The sequence below is a fragment of the Engraulis encrasicolus genome, chromosome 16, assembly GCF_034702125.1.
Source record: "Engraulis encrasicolus isolate BLACKSEA-1 chromosome 16, IST_EnEncr_1.0, whole genome shotgun sequence".
NCBI classification, from domain to species: domain Eukaryota; kingdom Metazoa; phylum Chordata; class Actinopteri; order Clupeiformes; family Engraulidae; genus Engraulis; species Engraulis encrasicolus.
Genome location: NC_085872.1, coordinates 15,444,135 through 15,460,595, shown reverse-complemented (window position 1 = coordinate 15,460,595; position 16,461 = coordinate 15,444,135). Strand labels below are relative to the sequence as shown.

The following is a 16,461-nucleotide window of genomic DNA, read 5'->3' as shown; positions in this document are numbered from 1 at the left end:
GATGTACACTTCAAAAGAATCAGAATCGTATGTTTGTTGTATAGGCTAGTTTTAATATAGAGTCGCGTCTAAAATGCACATACTTAAGTACATTTATTTTCAAGCAGGTGTCTAGTTTTTAGCACATTTTGAGTTTGAGGTCAGACAGCACAAGAAAAAAAGCAACATCATGCTTGCTCATACTGTTGTCGCACTTTATCTATCCATTCCAGGTAGTTTGACACTTTGGTGTAAATGCCCAGTTTGTCTTTGTGACCACATCCCTCCCCCCATGACACCAAGCCAATCAGAAACCAGGTTTTACGATACTCCACCATCATTGGCCCACCACTGTCTCCTTCACAGGCATCCTGTGTTTCACCCAACACACCAGCACACAGTACATTCTCAGACACGTCGTTCATCATCATCTCCTGACACAGTTCACGGTCAACCAGAGGGATTTTGATGTAATTCAAGGCAGACTTGAATTGTCTGGTTGACTCGTTGAACCTTCCCCAGCCTGTGATGATGGTCTCTGTGCCATTGCGGTGCAGCACCCCCTCGGCAAGCCCCCGACTTGGCAAGCAGGCGGGTAGAATGTACGTCGAGTATCTCACTGGGGCTTCGAGACGCAGGAGTCCAATGTCATTGTCCATAGTCATCGAGTCGTAATTGGGGTGTGATATAATGTCTGCCACAGCCACAGTGACCTCTGTTCCCTCGCGCCTAAAGCGCTCGTAGTCTCCTGCAAACACATGAGGCAGTGAGGTTTTTTACTTCCAATGCAACAAACTCAGTGGTGTAGTTTACAGACTTACTGCCAGTCATCAAGGACATTAAAGCAAAGAAAGCTCCCGCACACTGTTCACATTTGCATGGTTTACTAAACGTTGCAGTAAACCATGCAAACGATGCAGTAAACCATGCAAATGTGAACAGTGTGCAAACAGTGAACAGTGTGTGAAAAAGAGGACAGGAATTGGAATGTGGAATAAACTGTCTGTGCATCTCACCTAATCTGACACTGAAGCGCCTGTGGTTCTGTAGACAGTGAGCAGCGGTGAGGACCCAGCTTTTGTCAATTAGAACAGCACCACAGTGAAACACCCCTTCTGAATTGAGCAAAAGAGCCTGCGACACAAACACGGATATGAGTGTACATCAAATAAAATGGGGAATGACTTCAGATCATAGATTCCATCAATTGTAGAAGTTGCAGAACCTAACAGTCTCCCTTCTGGTTCAGCAATTACGAATGAATTATGCTGTACCTGCCAAGGACTCTCCCCCTTCCTCCCTACTTCTCCTCCAATCAGCCATGGCATCAGTCCTTGTATAGGCCCTGTGTTGAACACTGACTTGTGTAAGAGAATTCTTCCGCAGGAGTTCTCATCTGTGAAATAGAAAAACAAACAAACAAACACACAAAAACAAGAAAATACATTGGTAACACTTTATTTTAGGGATACATATTAGCACTAATACATACAATGGTAATGCCTGCATAAGTAACTTGTAAGGCATGTACTAAGCAAACGCTAACGCCTACTAAGGTTAAATGCCTGTTACATGCCTAACAAACGTTTGATTTGGCTTTGTACATGCCTTACAAGTTACTTATACAGGAACATTGTATGTATTAGTGCTAATAGATGGATCCCTAAAATAAAGTGTTACCAATACATTTGACCCTGGAGAAATGCAAAACATGGAAAGTGAAATCATAATGGTGCTTAAAGGTATTCTTACTTAACGGACTGCAAGTTCTGGAATTTTCATGCAGACTGTACCCTGGGAGACAGCTGCAGGTGCGGACCATTCCATCAGACCTCAAGTTGCATTCATGGTCACAATCGCCGTTGTCTACTGTGCAGTTTGAGGCTGTGCTGGCTGCAACACACGGTGATCAGCTGTTACTACAATAGCACATGACATCACACAATCACAACATATGTTTGATATGTTCAAATGTGGAAGAGTTTACCAACTGTAATAAAACACAAACTGAGTTTAAAGCATTTACCAGACAACTGAAACACTGGCTGAAGGAAAACCAAAAATGTAATCATCACAACACACAATAGATAAGAACACACGTAGCCTACATGCACACACAGCATACAGGTCACACGCATCATATTGTTTTTTCTTTCTTCCAGCACAAGGTTTTAATGCTATAGGAATTATGTTTTAAGATAGCATATAATTGTAATTGCATATTTGTATACTGTATATTTTGTATAACTAGGTGTATTTTGGTATATTCTAGGTGATTTGTGTATTTTATTAGAATAGCTAGCTTGATCAGGGACTGAGGTTGCAAATTAGCTAGCCTATCTAGCTATAAACCTTTAATGTATTCATATCTGCAAGCTGTGTCATGGCCTTGCCTTGTCATGTTTGTAATAATGTGTTCTGCATTGCCCCTGCTAAATAAACTCCAAATAAAATAAAATAGATATACCCAGAACCTTACGCTGATCACAGTATTTCCCCTCGAAACCTGGATTACAGGAGCATTCAAAGGACTGGAACTTATCCACGCATGTTCCATTGACACATAGGTTGGGGTTACACTGGTTGCCATCTGAAAGAAATGCAGTCTAATAAATACAGTGTCTGTATTGCACACACATGTACTGTATTTTACTTGCCTCATTAAAATTTCACCAACCTTTGTACACAGTCCAAAACTCCAACTAAACAGAGAAATGTCTGTTAGTATTGCCTTTACTTGGGATACTTTGGGGAGACTCACATGAGGGCAGAGAGAATACATTTAAAATGAGTCTTCTTGGCTAATATTCAAACATGGCTGTGGAATGTTTTTGCTATCAATATCACAGTGTGTGAGTGTGTATTGTCTGTGTGTATGCTTTGAATGAATGTGTCAGAGAAAGAATTGTAAATTCATGTATGGTTAGTTCCGTGTGTGTGTGTGTGTGTGTGTGTGTGTGTGTGTGTGTGTGTGTGTGTGTGTGTGTGTGTGTGTGTGTGTGTGTGTGTGTGTGTATACGCGCGTGTGTGTGTGTGTGTGTGAGAGAGAGAGAGAGAGAGATTATTGTAAATGTCTTATTTAAATGTTTTTAGTTAAACTACACATTGGAGACTGGTCAAACGCAATTTCAAACTTCTGTGCTAACCCTGTTACATAGCTTTTTTTTACAATTAAGTAAACTTGACTTGAAAAAAAAATTCTCAAGGTGAATAATGTTCAAAAGCAAATTCCCTCGCTAGGCACTGAGCCACGGGATTTTAGACACTGGCTCTAGCTCAAGTATTCTTTAGGTCTGATAAGCAAATTAAGGGTCCAATGACTTCTGCATGAACACACCGTTGCTTCCGGAGTCTGAAAGATCTCCCTGGCCTCCTCATAGTCACAGATCTCTTCCACACATTCACGTTCTTTTGATGGTGGTCTGATCTCCTCAAACATACTATTGGCCCGTTTCATGCGCAGAAGTGTATGAGCCTGTGGTGCACTGTAAAATACTGTTAAAAACAGAGGGAAATCAGACACATACGTAGGCTGTAAACAAACAGCTGGAGTGGTTTTGAGTCCCATTATGCAGATGTGGGTTTGGGTGTGAACATGGCCGTAACTACCATTGAGGACACAGAGGTCATGTCCTCTGCATTTTCTTCAGTAATGTAGGCTAGAATTTACATATCTATGATGAAAATCGATATATGATCAACAATGATAAATTCAGTCTGTATGCCTCCCCCATTTATCCTCAAGGCAGTGATTAATGAAAACAAACTTAAGCGTTTGACTGAAGTGTTTGAAGCATTCTTAATGTATAGTATGCAGAACAGCATGTAGTATTTGACCTCGGTATTTGAAAATGTCTGGTTATGGCCCTGCATACAAGGTCATAGTTCAGCCGAATGGTAACTCTGGTCTGAGACATACTATGGAGAGATATCTCCTCATGGTGCAGATGTCACATAATTCACAGCAAGAGCTCACACAGGGACAGAGTTAAACCAGAAACACAGAGAACGAAGAACAAAGTCTTTCTACAGATTATAATTATTCTTACAGGTGACAGTCATCTCAATGTGAGTGAACATTACCGCGAGCATCTCTGGCAGCTCAAAACACAAGATGCATATAGCCTATAGGCCTATATCACCAACAGAAATGAATAAGGATGTGAAAAACAAGCACAATATACGCACTTACCGTCCCCAATAGCGCACTCAAGTATAAACTTGTGACATAGCTCACCTGATCTGCAATCTGCCGTCACACACCATAGTACAAAAAAGCAGGTCAACAGCCAAGTTCGACTCATGGTGTGCGCAAATCCTGTGTGCCAGATTCCACATACATTACAATTCTTGTCAACACAATGTAGCATAAAGCTTTGTGTAAATATAAACACAATATATATTGGATATTTTTGTATTGTACTTTCAACCCCTAATAATGACATCTTAACAACCCTGTAATGCTTATAAAAAAATTGTTGATCTTACAAAGTCACTGAGTTTACTTACAGGAGCTGGATGGTAAATGTGTGAGTGGTATCGAAGAGCAATCCCAAATCCCTGCCTCTGCTGAGCTGCGCATCAATCAAATCCACATAACATTAGTCTTTCACCATTACAAACCATGCCTCTAGGAGCAGGAGTATAAAGTTAGTCCTTAAGCTGTGGTGGACACCAAAGTACAATAAAGAGCACCAAAAAATAATAATTTACAAGCAAGCCCCCCAAAACACAATTATGTGTCCTAAATATCTTTCTACTTACAAATTCAGAATTAAGAAAGGGTTGCGGATGACAGATGTGATGTTTATCCAGTGTTAATGACTAACTGCAGATGTTTACAGAAAGTCCACAGTCTGCCCACCGTTCTCTTCATTTGTAAACTCCCACTGGCGCTGAGGGCACATGGAGAAGATTATGTTGAATTATCACATTTCTAGTTAACTCCATATTTAATATTGTGGCTATAATTGTCATTATATTCCAATACGCTGATTTACAAATGTTTTATAAATGTTAATTCATAAACGTGAAATGAACGCAAGCACAATATTGTTTGTTAGATATTGTCATGTCCCACTTTCCTCACATATTTATTCATAGAGTCCTCTTTGTTTACCTCTATTGTCTGAGTTACATTGTGAAAACTATCTCTCTGTCTGCCACCATCACGGACACACGTGCCTGAGTGCATATGTACGTGCATTCACATGTGTGCACACACACGCGCGAACACACACACAAAGAGGTATACAAACTCACAAAGCCCCCGTAGACTGACCCCAAAGCGAAAGTTTCTTATTATACTCATGTAAGATTAGCCCTGAAACCCACCCCTTTGTAAAAACATAAACAGTCAGTCTAACAATAGAAAACACAAGGGCCAAAAGAAGGGCCACTCACACTATGGACAAAAGTATATACATTACACAGAAAGCATGAGAAATGGCCTCCTTTTTACTCCGTTTATGCCTTCAGTTATGCCTTCAGTTTTTCCTCATATTTATGATGCATAGACATGCTTTTATGAAGATTTATTCATAAGACAAGTGCATTACAGCTTCAAGTGCCATGTGTGTTAAACTTCCTTCACCCGCAGGAGGAGAGAAGTTCCGCACACTCCCGAGTTGCATAAACAAGTTTTTAATGTGACCTGAGGAAGGCCGACAGGCCGAAACGTTGTCACATTAAAAACTTATTTATGCAACTCGGGAGTGTGCGGGACTTCTCTCCTCCTGCAAGTGTTTTACTGGTTGCCAGCACCTCCTTTGCTAAGGTGCATTTTGCACCTCCACTCATCAAATCTCATTCACCCTTTAATTCTTCCCCTGCTAAATGTGGCTCTACATCAGCTTAACACTGAGAGCAAAAGACACCCAGGTGAAAAACCCATATACTTAAAGTGTACTTTTTTTGACCGTACTTAGTACAAAGTGTACTATTTTCGGCGATTTAAAGTGTGCTTCATTGCACTATTAGTGCGCTGAAGCACTACTAAAGCAGTACTTCAGCACACTTGCAGCACACTGAGGATGCTAAATTGGCACCGCTTTTGGACAACTTTAAGTGCACTACAAGCATACTTTTGAAAGTATGCTCCAAACACGCTTTTCATGCATTCGTATGGCATTAATAGTGTGCTTGAGTACACTTCTATAACATTTTATTGTTACTAGAAGTACAATAAAAGTATATTAACTTCATGCTTCTTTGGACTACATTGGAACATTTTAAGTCTGTAAATATATAACAGGTATGCTGGAAGTATATTTACAGTACATTCCCAAGTTCAACGAATAATATAAATGTAATACTACAATCCATGCTGGTCCTCAGAACTTGTACATTACACACAGCCACATGTCACAGTAGTGATACAGTATGCATGCCTAGCACGACTGACATTTACAATCATTACATTCTTACAGAGATTTCAGATACACATTTCACTTTATTTAATTCTTATTCCAACTTCCTGCAATTGATCATTTGAAATGATCACTGATGATGACCCTTCATTCTTTGTTTGAACAACTAGTTCCAACTTACCTCTCGCCATGATATCATGGGAAAACTGAGCCTACAGTATATATACCAGAACATATACGTGACCATCATAATGACGGTGGGAACATGGCCATTTTTTGTGTACCACTTAAACATTTTAAAACTCCTACAATAAACGCAGAATATAACAATGAGTAATATTTTCATGCAAACCAAAGATATTCCTTAGAGGTAAATGGCTTTCTGTTTGAGAAATTTAGCTCCAAGAAGTGCATTGCATGATGGTACATGCATGATGGTGCATGATGGGTAAATGAACTTTGTGTAACACACTTTGAATATATTTGGGTGAAGTACAATCATGGTGCACTTAGAAAAAGTGTACTTGCAATATGTTAAAGCGATTTACTTTAAAGCGCACTATAGAAAATCACACTTCGAAGACATGTGGGTGAAGTGTAATCATATTGCACTTTAAAAAAGTACAATTGCAATATGTTATTAAAAATTACACTTTTTGTAAGCTCACTATTAGAACACTATTAGTATATTCCTCTAAATACACTTTAGCCAAACATCTTCGAAGTACACTTGAAGTATGGTTCGCTAAGTGTACTTTCTTTGAGAGCAACTTAATTACATCTAATTTTAAGTACACTTTAAATAAGCATATTGTAAACATACTTTTTCTTAGCACAAAAAGCACGAGTGCACTTTTAACATGCTAAGTACACTTCAGTCATGCTTTTATTGTACTAAATTGAACCACTTTTTCACCTGGGCAGATACAGTATACAAATGAAACTTAAATTACAACCCAAAACATTTTAATTGCATTTTTGCATCGTTCAGCTAAATTGGAAATTATTTTGAAACCAGCTATCCAATCATGCTTTGATATTTTCTTTTATTGATGTGTATATATTTATTTGTGTGTAAATTTCTTGGCTTTATTTTTGACAGGACAGTGGAGGAGGGACAGGAAATAAGTGGGGAGAGAGAGACGGGGAAGGATCGGCAAATGACCTGGGCCGGAATCGAACCCAGGTCGCCGGCATAATAACCCAGTGCCCTACCGTTAGGCCATGGTAGGACCAATATTTTTAAGTACAATAAAATAAAATGATGCTAAACTAATAAAATTACACTAAACGAATATAATTACAATAATCGACACAATATTCACATTAACGAAACAACAGAAATTCCATTAAAATTCCAAAGCAATGGGATTGTAAGGTTTATGAATTCCCACCTTGCGTGTTGATCCGACTTCATAACTGCCCTACTTCCGACTCCATGGGAAAGCATCGCCACGTGCATCACTTTCTGCAGCCTCAAAATGATCCATCCACTCTCATTGTCTTCACATGCCATAGCAGTCCCAGTATAGAGCAACACTGGATAGAGCATTTTCCCTCATGATAAACAACTTGGTCTGTCGCACATAATACAACATGCAATGGCACGCATGGCTATCCTGTGATAGCCATCCTGGTCATGTGTAGCCATATGGGGAAGAAATGTAATTTCTGTAAGAAATAAGTGTGGTAGTGTAGGGGGCATGATCACACTATAGTGCTGTGCAATATGTTAGCACTGCATTATTGTGGTGCAAACCCATGGGAAAAGACAACATTGCATAATACTTGCCTGAAACATCTATTTGTTGAGACGCCCTTTGTGTGTTCTCTCTATGTAATAGGACGTGCAGTTTCACTGCTTCTCTTCTCTTTAGCCATCTTCATCCATGCCAAATTATAAAAGGAATAAGATGAATTCCTTACGTCTATCCTCAGTTTCAATAGGCCCTATTTGAAAAAGTGTCCAATGAGAAAGTGTCCAATGTGTTTGTAGTTCCGATAGGGTAGGTCAAGTTCAAGGTTCCTGACCCTGAGAGGTGTTTCTTATGATTCAGGCTAAAACACATTTACGTACACATTAGTCATCAATAAGGGAACAACGCCAGCACATCCAACTTGAAAACCTTTAATTTGGCACTCATGAGTCTCTACATAGAAAGGAAGGCCACTTGATCTTGTGTTGCTTCTGGAACTAACTCATCCTCTTGTGTGAAAACAAAAGTGACAGTTTGTTCACACAAAGGAGGCTGTGTAGTCACACTGTAACATAAATCACCCGTCCTCCTCAGATTCAAAAGTCTATTCATCTGCAGACCCAGTGCTCTAGACTTCCCAACACTAGGATAAAAAGCAGGTATGCAGGGCATGTAGTTACTGAGCCCCCCTCATCCAAAGGGATGAGGCTCACACAAAGGCGGAGGAGAGTACAGCAAGGGAAGAGGGTGAGACACGCCACACAAGGATGTGTCCCCATGCATTTGTCTAGCGGTGTGGAAACGAGGGCAGCCTTTTAGGGCTTGGCTCTCCCTCCGTTGTGCCTCTGCCCTGTTTATTGGACTCAGGTGTCTCCTGCTCTGTTTGATTGCTTTGTGACGGGCCATGAAAAGGGACAGACTCAGGTTGCATGGATGAGGGCAGAGAGCGTGAGGTAGGTCTGGCCTCAGGAAGAGACCCACACAGTGCGGTGGGCCTCAGGAGTTTCAGCTAAATTGGTCGGGTACAGGCAGAGGCGCATCTTGTCACCAGGCTAGGCAGGCAGCTGCTTGGGGCCCCCAGGCCTCTGGATGGGGAATAACAGGAATGGATGGGGAATTGCTGCTTTGCTGAAGCAGTGGCAAATTTCTGTCAAATACTCTCCCCATTGACGTTTCGCTTGGGGCCCCAACTGAACCTAGAATTGCCTTTGGGTACAGGCAGGGCGGGCAGGTTTGGCCGCAGTGGGACTTGGCCATGCAGCGTCAGGGCAGTCTCTACACTTCTTCATCATGGCCCAGAGTAGACAGAACATACTATGAAAATAAAGGTGGAATGTCCGCACACTGCTCCCGTTTTTCTTTTGTTTTTTTACTTCACCAAATCTTGGTAAAATAATAAAAACAAAAGAAAAATGAGAGCAGTGTGCGGACATTCCATCTTTATTTTCATAGTAGGCCTATTTCACTTTTTTCCCTGCTCCTGCATCTTGCATGTGCGCACCACTACCTTACTTGATTAGACAGGAGACACTGCCTGCTCTACCCTGAAACTCCATATGATCACTTGCAGGAGTTCTAGAAGGTGACCATGGACCCCGATTCTCGACAGTGTTGTTGCTAACTAAGTTAGCAACTTACTTGGTTGCAATGCAATTTCCCATATGCAACTTACTTAGTTGCTAACTAGTTAGCAACGATGCTGTCGAAAAACAGGGTCCAGGACTGCTGTGGAAATGAAGATCAATCACACAAACAAAACTATCTGATTTGTTTGATTATGATCATTTCAAAAGGAACAGTCCACCATTTTTAGACATATGCTTATTTTACACCTTCCCAAGTGCTAGATAATACAGTAGATTTTTATTTTTAAAGTATTTTTTGGGGGGGCTTTTTGGCCTTTATTATTGCAGGACAGTGTGAGAGTAGGCAACAGGAAATGACTGGGAGAGAGAGACGGGGCAGGGCCGGCGACCCCGGCCGGACTGAAACCGGGGTCCCCGTGGGCAGTGTAAGCTCAAATGTGGGGGGGCTTAGCGTGAATAATAGATTTTTTACCATTTCCTGGTCTTCCAGCCATTATCTGAGTCTTGTGGTATCACTTCTTAGCATGTATCATTGTACTGGAATGCACCAAAAACTGAACAAAATATGCTAAGAAGTAATATCACCAGCCCTGCCGTGGCCAAATGGTAGGGCACTCGTCTACCATGCGGCTGACCCGGGTTCGATTTCCGGCCCGGGTCCTTTGTCGGCCCTTCCCCATCTCTCTCTCCCTACTTGATTCCTGTCACCGCCTTCACTGTCCTATCATAAATAAAGTCAAAAAGACCCCCCCCAAAAAATAAAATAAATAAAAAGGAAGTAATATCACCAGAATCTGGGAATGGCTGGAAGAACAGGAGAATCGGAGCATATTTCCAAAATGCTGAACAGTTCCTTTACGCCAGTGGTTCTTAACCTGGCTTGCGGGCACACCCTGGGGGTGCGCCAGAGATTTCAGGGGGTGCACGGAATTTTGTTTGTGTTGAGGGTGTGACCAAAAATTCTACTAGCGAACATTGTAATTAGGCCAAATCAAAACCAAATTTTGCTCCCCATGTAAAGTCATTAAGGTATTAATTTATGTCTCAAGCAAGAATCATTGTAATTAATCACGTAAGTCATATTTTAGTGCGGATAGGGGGCCTACATATGTAGAAGTTTGGGTTTTGGTAACACGGCTCTTGGGGACAGGCAAGGGGGTGCATTAAGAAAAAAAGGTAAAGAACCACTGCTTTACGCTATCATAACAATATACGGTAAAAATCACCCTAACACCTCAGCAAACCGGCCAAAAGAAGCAAAGTAGGTGAAGGTGTCAAAGTGCGGGCCTGGCTCATGCTTCTAACTGTCTTTTCTGTGGAAAAACATATGAGCTCAATTAGGACACTAGGCAGGGATAGGTTTCTCCCCAGTACAACTATAGCGCACTGTCCATATCTAAGGAGATTCGCTTACAGTTCGAAACCCTTATCTACATCTCAGCCAGCTAGGAGGAAACAGAACAAGGGGGAGGACTTTTATTCTTGGCTGTTATTTGTGATTATTATTTGTTGGACTGTGAATGCAAATAAGGTCACCTTACAGAATGCCTTTGTTACTCCGTGTCAGGCACAATGTGATATCATACCCATCCCTTCCTCTTTGTATTCAGACCTGGAGGGAGATGGTCAGGTTGCAAAAAAGATGTATTTTTCCCCCTTTTTTTACCAAGTGTTGTCAGGTGGAGCTATAAATCGATCAGTGATGTTCTGCGGCTCACTTTGTGAACATTTCATCCCGACGATGGGTCACGGCCGCCTTGGAACTGTAAGTTTGTTCTGGAAATTAATCAATGAGGGATTTCATGACACAGCCAGTGTGCAAGGTGTTTTGGTCAGCTTGTATCATTTGTAAATGCTGTGGACTAGCCTACTTTCATATCTGTTTAATGGATTAAAATAAGGCACTGGATGGAAAATAATTTATCTACGTGGTGGGATGAACTTATCATTGATTTGTAATTGACTGTGATCAGTTGACCAATATCCTCGTATAGATTGCTTGAAATGGCATTGGATGGATTTCATTGAAATATGTCCAGTAGATCAATGATGCAACTTTTTGCCAAGTTACTATATGCATTTCAGGACTGAAAAAATGCTATGCAGTTGCTGTACACAGAAACATTTGTATATCAACAGTTTGCCTATATAGTAATAATAAATAATAAATGAATGAATTAATTCATTCATTAATTTACACTTTTAAGCCATTTTCTTCTTTTAAAAACATGCTTTGCGTGCGGCAGTATGTATTTTATCCAGTATTTGACAAAAGATAAAAAAAGGCCTGTTGCTGCATTGCTGATTTGATTATACTCTCTCCTTCTGTGTGTTTTACACCCCTCTCTCTCTCTCTCTCTCTCTCTCTCTCTCTCTCTCTCTCTCTCTCTCTCTCTCTCTCTCTATCTATATATATATATATATATATATATATATATTTTGCAGAGGATGTTGGCTGTGCTTGGACTGCTGTGTCTGCTGCCCGCCTCCTCAGGGATGATTGCACCTAATCCATTCCCTCCACCTCCCGGCTCTTCAGACGGACCTGAGGATTATGATGGAATCGGTACGTCTGGTTACGGTATGCCACTTGAGCCAGTTGTGAGGTCACGTGGACATATGCTAGTCGGACATCCGGGACATCCGGGACATCCGGGACATCCGGGACATCCAGGACATCCGGAACATCCAGGACATCCAGGACATCCGGAACATCCAGGACATCCGGGACATCCTGGACATCCGGGAGACACACCATTTCCTATGCCTTGGCCAATGCCGGATGACTACCCCATGGATTCCAGCGGTGACTCCATGCCACCTGAGGGCTGGCCGTGGGACGGTCAGGCAAAGCAGTCCGGTGGTTATCCGGTAGGGCCCACGCCTCCAGTTGACCCCATGCCCCCTATGCCCCCTATGCCTCCAGGATGGAACGCGACGGAGGGTGGCCGGTCATTTCACGACAACTACACTGAAGGACCAATGGTGCATGACCTATCATATTGTGCGATGCTCATGGACTCACCGGTGCCGGCTACCATGAGTGAGGTACCCTGGTTCTGCATGTGTACACTGTGCCATGGCAACAACAGGGGTCCCAAAGGTGACAGAGGAGCCCGGGGATATCCAGGTACAGTATTTCTTAACTGTAATTTGCTCATCCTGCTAATTACAATTTACAATTCAGCTGGTCCAATGACCGTTGTCACATCATCTGTTTATTGTGAAGACTGTAGATTGAAAGGCTGTTTGGTAAGTATTGTAGTTTTTCCAATTAGGTCTACCGGGTAGCCCAGGCAGAAGAGGACTAACAGGGATGAGAGGACGCCCAGGGTTTTGGGGTCGCCAGGGAATTAAAGGTGAGTGATACAGTCTCTGTATCAAGGAATATTAAAAAAATATATATATATCCTTTTGGATATTTTAAAAACCACATCATACAGCCGCAGCCACTTATTGTCTCTCTTACTCTGTCAGGTCAGAAAGGTGACGATGGCGAAAAAGGACAGATGGGATACATGGGAGGAATGGGACCTAAAGGATCCAGAGGCTATAAGGGTAAGCGTATCGTTCACAGAGACACGACTTTCGTAGCATGAGTCAATGTGCAAGCGCATTTGCTTATACCCTACCTCTGTGTTTCAGGTGACAAAGGCGACCAAGGCATAGAGGGTGTCCAAGGTGTGCAGGGTCCAATAGGGGATCCAGGCATCTGCCCTGCCAGCTGCGAACCCATCCCTGGCCCACCGGGAGATCCTGGCCTTCCGGGACGCGTCGGAGCCAGGGGTATTCCAGGGGTGGAAGGTGAACAAGGTCCCAAAGGTCAGAAGGGAGACATGGGCGATATGGGCATGAAAGGAGACACCGGGAACGAGGGGGCGAAAGGAGACCAGGGCGCAAAGGGTGAATGTACCTGCACAGACGGGGAGGATGGCATGGACGGAATGCCTGGTCCGACTGGGCCCAAGGGAGACAAGGGCAGCATGGGCGTAGACGGTCTACCCGGGACGGACGGCGCGAAGGGAGACAAGGGAAACATGGGAGTGACGGGAATGCCTGGCCCATGCTCGCCAGTCACTCAGGCAGGCTTCACCGCCGCCCTGACCATGAGCTACCCGGAGCCATTGCTGCCTGTGATCTTTGCGCGTGTCATCACCAACGTCCTAGGTACTTACAACCCCATGGAGGGTGTCTTCACAGCTCCAGCCAATGGCACGTACGTCTTCAGCTACAACCTGCAGGTCATGATGAGACCACTTGTGGTGGGACTGTTCAGAAATTTCGTTCCACAGGTGAGGACCACTGAACCCAACGACTTGGGCACTGCGTCCCAGACCATCGTGCTTCACCTGCAAACAGGAGACAGGATTTGGATTCAAGTGAAGGACAACCTTAGCAATGGCATGTTCGCAGGCCCAGATAGCTCCAGCACATTTTCCGGCTTTTTGCTCTATCCTGATTCTTGTGACATTCCGTTGTTCAGAGAATTTCCTATGCCAGTGAAAGGAACCTACTCATGGGATGGCCCCACAACCCCAACCCCAAGCCCAACCCCTGAGCCCTAGCCATACAAACAGACCACAGTCAGCATATGTCAGCCTGTACCATGCCCATAGTAGCTACACTGTTAAACATAGTGTGTTTTCAGACTTACCCGATAAATAATTATCCTACCATAAAATCCTACCACAGCACCGAGCGGCAATGTAATGTCTGTTAAGTATTTAATACTGATGGAACTATGGTATAAATAATACTAAATGCTATATGATAAAGAGACTTGGCTGCGCCTAAATATTAACAACTAAGTTGTTCAATTGGCCTACCATACCACAATGCAATCATGCATCAGCACATTGTAGAAATGCCCAGCTGAACATGCCATGTTATGACCTTATACAAACAAAATTGTCATGCATTGACCTAACCAATACAAAATTGCACTCCTTCACAACACATAACTGAAATTATGTTTTTATTTTTTTAAAGGCATTAATTCGGGCTTTGCAAGCCTTTATTAGTTTATCCCGAGATAGGACAGTGGAGGAGGGACAGGAAGCGATTTGGGAGAGAGAGGCGGGGAAGGGCCGGCAAAGGACCTAAGCCGGAATCGAGCCCGGGTCAGCCGCGTAGCAAGCGAGTGCCCTACCATTAGCACCACAGTAGGGCCATGAAGTTTTAGCTTTAAGTACACTGATCTAAAATTTGTTGCAGTTATCTCCATAGACTTAACATCTTTTATATAAAAACATTCAATTCCATTCATTAGATTACTGTATTTCAGACTTGATAAACTCTCAATACATAGAGATTTCTCAGATTAGTGGGGTTCAGTAGTGCTCTTCCAAATATTTATTTGGAAATATTAAGAATAACTCTCAGTTACCTCTTTTTCAGTGATGTACTTGTAGCTCTTTCCATATGAAGTCATGCAGAACTGTGATTATATTGAACGTATATTGAAGCTGTGGCTCTACTGTCATGAAGAAATGGGAAAGGAAAGTTTGACCAAACCTAATTTCTTTTCAAGTTTGGTTAAATACAAAAGACTGGAAATATCACAGAGTACATTTAAATACAAAGGTGAAACATGTAATTTAAAATTCCGGGGTTCTAGATGTGTGTGTTAAGTTTGATAATGACAGAAAAGAATGCTGAGATAACATTGAAATGTTGTACAGTAGGTTTTTCCATTGTGCCATTGTGTATAGATTCTGAAATAAACCACTGAAGAAAATTATGGCTGGTCCAACAAGTGACTTTATTACAATGTGTTTTTTTTGTACAATGAGGTGTCTTTCGTACAAGATGATGCAACGTCATGACATAGAAAGTACAATTTTATTCAAGTAAAGGGACACAAGGTAGGATGACGTCGTTTGCGCGATGCCCGTGGCATACCTGTCTCAAAATCTACACCGTAATGAAAAAATGCTGTTCAAATAAACTCGCTGTGAGACTGTTTTTCATCACGGAATGTCAGCAGTTGATACAAATCTGAATACGGTAAGTAAAACGATGTTTTCAAATGAAAAGTGTTTCCCATGACACTCATTCGGACCGCACTGTCAAAAGTTGCATGTGGGGTTTTCTGACAGTGGACCGTGGAAGTGGTCATGAGAGCCATCGTTCACTTACTAATGACGCGCATAAGCATCGGCTGACTCGGGACCGTGATTAATTAAACTTTTAATCCTACCTGGAGCCCATTTAATATGTGGCAGTAATATGTCGCTGTAATAAAACAACACATATACAGACTTAATCTAGAGTACCAAACCTGTGGGTTGACACATAATTCTATGCTGCTGCCTACATAAAAAAACATCTTATTTATATTTCAATGTGTTCCATGGCAGATGTATATAAACTTAAGGTACATAACAAAGTCTACACTGAAAACTGTGCAGGGGTTTTTTATATCCAGGAGCCAGTAAATGCCACCACAAGGTGCTTAACAATATCTACAATCAACAGAGTATTCGCATAGGTCACATAGGCCTACATGTAGGATACCTTTCATCGTTTTGATAGTATCAGCCTGCCTCATCAGTGTACAGCAGGGGTGGGGAACCTTTTTCATTCGAGGGGCCACTTCAAATTCCTCCAAGGGCTGTAAAAGTCCTCCAAGGGCCGTACTATGAACACAAACCAGGATTTCCCCCTGCACTTTAGGCCTATATTGAAGGCAACCACCTTTAAAACAGACCCCACCTTCTCTAGGTCCCCTGAACATAATGTAATTGTATTGCACATGTCATTTCTTAGCTTCCTTTACAAAATTTCATATTTAATGTGAAGCTGCATAACATTAAAATTACATTGGGATAA

The 16,461-nt window shown here is 42.2% G+C and overlaps 2 protein-coding genes across 3 annotated transcripts; one reads left to right on the top strand and one right to left on the bottom strand.

Moving 5' to 3' along the window:
* Positions 1 to 32: 32 nt before the first annotated feature.
* proca (protein C (inactivator of coagulation factors Va and VIIIa), a) lies at positions 33 to 4,839 on the bottom strand. 2 transcript variants are annotated; one of them, XM_063218820.1, is made up of 10 exons: positions 4,744 to 4,839; positions 4,489 to 4,553; positions 4,217 to 4,297; positions 3,317 to 3,474; positions 2,657 to 2,681; positions 2,447 to 2,569; positions 1,732 to 1,872; positions 1,254 to 1,375; positions 996 to 1,113; positions 33 to 727 (listed from the first exon to the last, which is right to left on the bottom strand). In XM_063218820.1, exons 3-10 carry the CDS (start codon positions 4,281 to 4,283, stop codon positions 168 to 170), a joined length of 1,314 nt encoding a protein of 437 aa, XP_063074890.1. In that variant the 5' UTR covers positions 4,284 to 4,297; positions 4,489 to 4,553; positions 4,744 to 4,839; the 3' UTR covers positions 33 to 167. The 2 variants fall into 2 exon arrangements, with proteins under 2 accessions (XP_063074890.1, XP_063074891.1); XM_063218821.1 differs by having other exon boundaries at positions 2,459 to 2,569.
* A 7,566-nt stretch (positions 4,840 to 12,405) lies between these two features.
* LOC134466007 (otolin-1-like) lies at positions 12,406 to 14,195 on the top strand. The gene is made up of 4 exons (XM_063219904.1): positions 12,406 to 12,760; positions 12,909 to 12,989; positions 13,108 to 13,188; positions 13,276 to 14,195. The coding sequence occupies exons 1-4, from the start codon at positions 12,406 to 12,408 to the stop codon at positions 14,193 to 14,195; spliced, it is 1,437 nt and encodes a 478-aa protein (XP_063075974.1).
* Positions 14,196 to 16,461: the final 2,266 nt, after the last annotated feature.

Coding starts and splice junctions, on each gene's coding strand:
- proca (XM_063218820.1), bottom strand. CDS start 4,283: ATGAGTCGAACTTGGCTGTTGACCTGCTTTTTTGTACTATGGTGTGTG. Junction 2,682..3,316: donor TTCAGACTCCGGAAGCAACG/GTGTGTTCATGC, acceptor TTCTCTGTTTAG/TTGGAGTTTTGGACTGTGTA. Junction 1,114..1,253: donor AGGGGGAGAGTCCTTGGCAG/GTACAGCATAAT, acceptor TTTGTGTCGCAG/GCTCTTTTGCTCAATTCAGA.
- LOC134466007 (XM_063219904.1), top strand. CDS start 12,406: ATGCCGGATGACTACCCCATGGATTCCAGCGGTGACTCCATGCCACCT. Junction 12,761..12,908: donor AGGAGCCCGGGGATATCCAG/GTACAGTATTTC, acceptor TTTTCCAATTAG/GTCTACCGGGTAGCCCAGGC. Junction 12,990..13,107: donor GGGTCGCCAGGGAATTAAAG/GTGAGTGATACA, acceptor TTACTCTGTCAG/GTCAGAAAGGTGACGATGGC.